The sequence below is a fragment of the Cyphomyrmex costatus genome, unplaced genomic scaffold, assembly GCF_001594065.2.
Source record: "Cyphomyrmex costatus isolate MS0001 unplaced genomic scaffold, Ccosl1.0 scaffold135, whole genome shotgun sequence".
NCBI classification, from domain to species: domain Eukaryota; kingdom Metazoa; phylum Arthropoda; class Insecta; order Hymenoptera; family Formicidae; genus Cyphomyrmex; species Cyphomyrmex costatus.
In genome coordinates this window covers 1,235,625-1,241,701 of record NW_017275337.1, presented here as the reverse complement: position 1 = coordinate 1,241,701, position 6,077 = coordinate 1,235,625, and the positions used below count along the sequence as shown (strand labels likewise).

General features: G+C 25.1%; 1 protein-coding gene across 2 annotated transcripts in view; it reads left to right on the top strand.

The window, feature by feature from the left end:
- The window catches only part of LOC108782840 (uncharacterized), a 6,479-nt gene extending 5,119 nt beyond the window's left edge, over nucleotides 1–1,360 (top strand). For both annotated transcript variants that reach the window (XM_018551222.1, XM_018551221.1), the window contains exon 6: nucleotides 1,066–1,360. In XM_018551222.1, the coding sequence (XP_018406724.1) occupies nucleotides 1,066–1,181 (116 nt within the window). In that variant the 3' untranslated portion in view covers nucleotides 1,182–1,360. The remainder of the gene's footprint in view (nucleotides 1–1,065) is intronic.
- The last annotated feature ends 4,717 nt before the right edge of the window (nucleotides 1,361–6,077 follow it).

The following is a 6,077-nucleotide window of genomic DNA, read 5'->3' as shown; positions in this document are numbered from 1 at the left end:
AATTATAAATTATATATTATTTTATATAAAATGATATTATTCAATGTCGCAGTTAATTTTAAAAGTAAAAATTTTACGATAAAAAGATATTAAATATATATTGCATGATAATTTAAAAAAAAAACTACAAATTAATAAATTGACTAAAAATATGTATTAATTTTTTTAATACACACTTTTAACAAAAAGTACATTTAACAAAAAATTGAAAGTTCTTCTGGAAAATTATTTATTTATATATATATTTGTAACTAGAAAATTTGTTTCTGTTTTTCTTTTAAAAATTGCGATGTTTGAAGTGTTCATAAATAGGCAATCATACAAGAAGGCAATATGAAAATGATATTGTTTAATCGAATATGAAAGAGAGAGGGTAGTCTTTGCATGCTAGGTGAAATTATGCCAACGTGATACTGTGAAAGTATAGATCACAGTTTTAACAAATCGATTCATGACACTTACGTCCAACCTTGACATTGCACTGCAGACTCTAAACATGCGCGATATCTTTCTCTCTCACATACACACACATACACACAGGTGTATCAATGTATGTATATTGCCTCTTTCCACTTTTAACCCGATTAAATTAAGGTTCCTGAAAGCGATCGACGGAAAGTTATAGCTATCTATCGTGTTGATAAAATCTGATCAATAAAAGGATTATATATATGGATACGATATAACTACATCTATTGATTATTTGTAAATAATATATAATTACGCAATTACGTATAAATTATAAACATTATAAATATATTTATAAAAACTTTTTTTCGCACATGAACGAAATAGATCATAATAAAAGAATATACATATATAAATAATAAATAACTCTCTCAAAATTTTCTTTGGAGTGAAATTTTATTTTAAAAGAGTAAAAATTCAGCTAGTTTAAAAAAAAATAGCTTAATTTTCAATTTTTAAAACTGAAACTTTTTTTCTAAAAGTTTTATTTTACGCATCATATATAAATTGTTTTATAAATGGAAAATTATCCATATAATAACTTGATAAATCTGAAATAATTAGAATTATTTCCATATGCTATTTTTTTTATCTTAGATCGGCACTCTCATCCCTTCTCGTTATTACATCCGACACCGATTCGTTCCCTGTCGGAAGTTCGACGACTTCATCGATCGGCTGATGACAGCGTGCAGCTCATGTCGAACGAATAAACTACGCAAGGATATTGAATCCTGATTGAAACAATTTCTAACGACTAAAGGATATCGATTCTGACGAATATCCGTCGAGAACTGCGATTACTGACAAGTCGAAGAAAATTTCGTTCGTGTAAACGAAATTTATGATCAGTTTCAAACAAGGTTTGTCCTGATCAAGAAGGTTGACATAAGAGAGAAATGAAGGATCAAGATTCTTACGTACAGGTATCCAATAATTGGTCAAATTGAAATTACGATGCGTTTGAAGTGGATGTGATAGAAGATTACAGAGCGATTAATGATGATTAATCGTACAGAGTGATTAATAATTTTTATTAAGAAAGTAAAAGAACGCGTATGTTGAAAAAATAACGATTTTATCGTTTTGAATTTTAATAGTTTATCAAAAATGAGAAATATTTCCTTTTCTATAAATTAAAAATTATTTTTTCCAAAAACTTTATAAAATATATATTTTTTTATAAAATAACTTTTATTTTCGTCAATTGATCTAAATGATTCTAATCATTTGATGTTAATAATTTTTTTATATATCATTTGTAGTCATGGTCGCGTGTTTTATTTAATAGGCCTATATTTTTTTAAACAAAACCATTTAATAAAAAATCGAAGTACAGCATCGACGTTTTCCACGATTATTTTACTTTTAATTAGATATTAAATACCAGCACATTAATATATCATATTGTTTATTTGTATTTGTGTTGAATAACTATAACATCAATTATGTATACTTATAGGTATTATCCGGAATAAGTATTCATTTTTTAACTTTTTGAGAATATGCCAAAAATTGAGGAGTCTAACAGCTAAAAGATATTAGAAACATCTTATATATGCTAATTTACAGATTTTAAGAATTGCACTATTGCATAATGATTATCAGGCTAACGACAAATATTATCTCTGCTAAATCGTCAGTCGAAATTATTAAATATATTATATTTAACGTACTATATTTTCAAGCTTTAAATTTATATAATTTGGACGTGCAATTATATCTTTAAACTTTGTTTTTTAAAGAGCAATATACCGTTATGTAACATTCGTTAAAGCACAAAAGGGTTAAAATAATTATTAAATTATTACGATATTATCGGAATTTGTTGTTATTACGATAGTTATTGTTGAGGCACAGTCTGTAATTATTCGTGCAATTTAGATGTCTATTTTATGTAGCCGTTTTAGAAATATTTCACATTTACTTGTAATTTTTCTACTACTGAATATTAATTGATAAATCTCGATCAATTGTTATTATGCTAACAGAAATATTTTTGTCAGCATCGTTATATGTATATATATACTATATAAAAATTTTTTGTTTTAACTAATTGCGAGAAAATTATAAGCACAAAATACATAACAGTTTTTCCATCAAAATGCACTTTTAACGACGATTTCAGAAGGAATAATTTAACTAATACACACACACATGACGATTGATAATTCCAAAGATAATGCTGACGATGCGCCAAATATACAGGCCTGAATGCATCAATTTTCCTTAAATTAGATAAATACATGAATAGTCGTAAGATCTTTTTTATAGAGTAAAACATCAGATTTGTTGATAACGATTTACTTCCGATATTGAAAGTAATATTTCTTTTAACGATAAAAACAGTTGTCAATAAATTTTCAACGAAATCATAAATCACCTGTTTGTTCTTTTCTTTTTGAAATAACGATTTTTTGTAGACAACGTTTAGAGAGCACAAAGAATCTGACGTGCTTTAACTTTTGTATTATTATTGTATTATAAATTATATAAAACGATATTTACAATTGTAAATTATATAAAACAAATTTGAATCTTATATAAAAATAAAATATTCCGTAAAAATTAATTAAAATTCTTATATAAATTGTTGCAGTTAAAATGTCAATTAACTTTTGGAATCTTGGACATTGAATGTCCAATCTATTGACATATTTATAGTTATAAAAAATTAAATATTAACTTAATATATCTACATATATTTACATAAAAAGATATAATAATAAATTTTATTGAAATTATTTTTTATTTACATAAATTGTTATAAAGAAAAGTAGAATATCTAATTTTTAAAATTATTTAAATATTTTTTTATTTTTAATATTTCCTATATGCATCAATTGCATACTAAAAATTTATTTCTAATTTTTTATTAAAATCAACATTCGAGCACGTCAGTTTCTTTTATATATTTTTTATAAATTTCTTGAAAAATGATACGGTTTTTTCTGATAAGTTTATATATTATAGTAGGAACGTGGGTGGCCAACCGAACGTAGTAGAATCTATAATATTTATCACGCAGACATAACTTTAATACTAACAATTAAAATTTATACATATTCATCTCTCATCCCATGTATAAAATTCATATAAACCAATTGTTAGGTCAACTCCAAACTCATTAATGTAAAATAATTCTATATTAAAAATAGGAATGGACTTCTTTACAAAGGTATCTAATAAATATGTATGTCTTGGTTGCGGCCACCCGGTTGCGTCGGAAATGATCGGCGCAATTTTAGCAGGGTTTATATACGAATTTTGGGGAAAAACCAGTAGTGGAGTAGAAAATTTATTATTATATCAAATTAGAGAGTCCAAAATCGACTTGGCCATTGAGAATTGAGATTAATTATATTATAATTGTACTTAGATCTTATATAAGCGTTAGAGTCTGAAAGCGTTCGCGCTCAAAGCAAAAGCACAAAAATGCGATACGCTGATAAAAAATGGAGACAAGATACTATAGAGACTTATTTAATCTAATCGAGTGTAATATATGGATTTCACGTGGGATGCATGTCCATGAACATATAACGTGTTCGGAGCAAAAGTGGACAACGGATCACAGTTGTTTCTTATTGAATATTTATTTACATATACATATATTCTTTTTTTAAGAAACTATCTTAGGACATTTTTAGTAAATTTTTGTAATCCAGTAACGTATTCCTATTAGATTTTTTAAATGTTACGATGTAAATTCAAGTTTTTTTTTACGAATAAGTATACTTAGACAAGAAATGCTTATATATTAATCAAGAAACGATTGTGAATATCCGTATGTCCGGAAGTTGCAAAGGTCATTTTGAATACATGTAACCTTAAATGAATTTATAATTTAAATGCGGTTTTACGTTTAAAATGCAATATACAAGTCATGGTTTTAATTACACACATTTCTTTCTTTGAAAAATTATGTAATGTAATAAAGAATTACTGTTTAGAAAAATTCTATATAGAACTTGAGGCAATAAAAAATAATTAATGTTTTGAGGATCTATGAACATTATTTTGGATTAATTTAAAAAAATTTATATTATCAATAAGTTGGTACTGTAAAAAATTCAACACATCAGTGACCCAATGATACAAAGAATCCGCTTGAATATGCAGATTCAAGATAAACCTTGAGAACAGAAGATATTATAACTGATTTTTTAATAGCCAAAATGCCGCAAGGTTTTATCTTACCATGTAACGGCCTACAAACCGTGAAGGCAATGAATACTAATGATAAATGAACACAGGAAGAACGATTATGTTGAACTATCTAAAAATATAAATAAATACAGATTTAAAAATAATTATGTGTTGGACCATCAAAATAATTATTATTTCAATTGAACGCTAGTTGCTGGAATGTCGAAACTTTTTGTAGCATTTTTATTATTATTGTACTTTGAACGACATATATATATATATATATAAATTTTAATGATCCAATATATTTATTTTCAGATTTGTATTTAGTTGAATGTGTAGATATTTCCGCAAAACTATTTTCTCCGTGACCATTTTTACTGAATATTTTTACTTCGAAAAACTATAAAGATTTTAGATACATATCCACAATTTTGTTATAAATAATACGAGTATATTTCTTAAGCTCTAAATAAGGAAAAAGGAGAGAACTTTTATGCATGACTTAATTTAAAATATTTTGCATTTTGTAAAATTTTCATTACATACGTATATGAGGTTTCTTATGTAAAATCTCATAATAATCCATGTAGCCATATTTTTATGATAAATTAATTAAAGAGATTGTTATCAATTAAATATTGACATATGCAGTTATTAAAATTTTATTTATCTTCGCAATTATTAATCACATATTGATTTGTGTGCAAAAATTAATAGAAAAATAAAAAAATGAAAAATGATCATAATTGAATAAAGTATTTAGAAAATACAATTTAGAAATAAAAAGAAACTTATTTAAGATATGTTTTAAAACAAATTACAAAATGGTAATAATAATAATAATAATAATAATTACTATTGAATTTTCATTTGCCATCTTTAAATTCTATATGAATATCTCGTATATGTATATGTATTTCGCTATTCGTTTTTGCGAGAAAATCGGGAGAGGTCGTGGTTAATACTATTAGCATACTTGAGTGGGTGTACTAATGAGACATGGAATGTCCAACGCGCACAAACACATACACACATGATATCGGACACTTATTACAAAGTATGCGTTTCGCGATCTCTAGAGATATGTTTGTTGTTTTCTAATAAAAAATGAAATATATTTGTGTTACTGTAAATGTAATACTACATCGTGTAAATAATCATTGCTTCCTGCTTCTTTATAACAATCTAACCTTTTCTAATAATTATTAGTCATTTTAATAATTTTAGTAATATTTTATATATTAAAAATGAAAGAAAGAGAGGGAAAAATGATGATAGAAATTGTACACAATTATACAAGATTTTTATTTTAATTTATATTTGTATCATTTAATATTCATTATTTGTTGTAATATGATTGAATTGTTTAAAATATAACATTTATAATGTGTTTATGGTATTATTGACATCTATATAAAGTATGATAACTATAATAAGAAAGTAAAATAATAATAAAA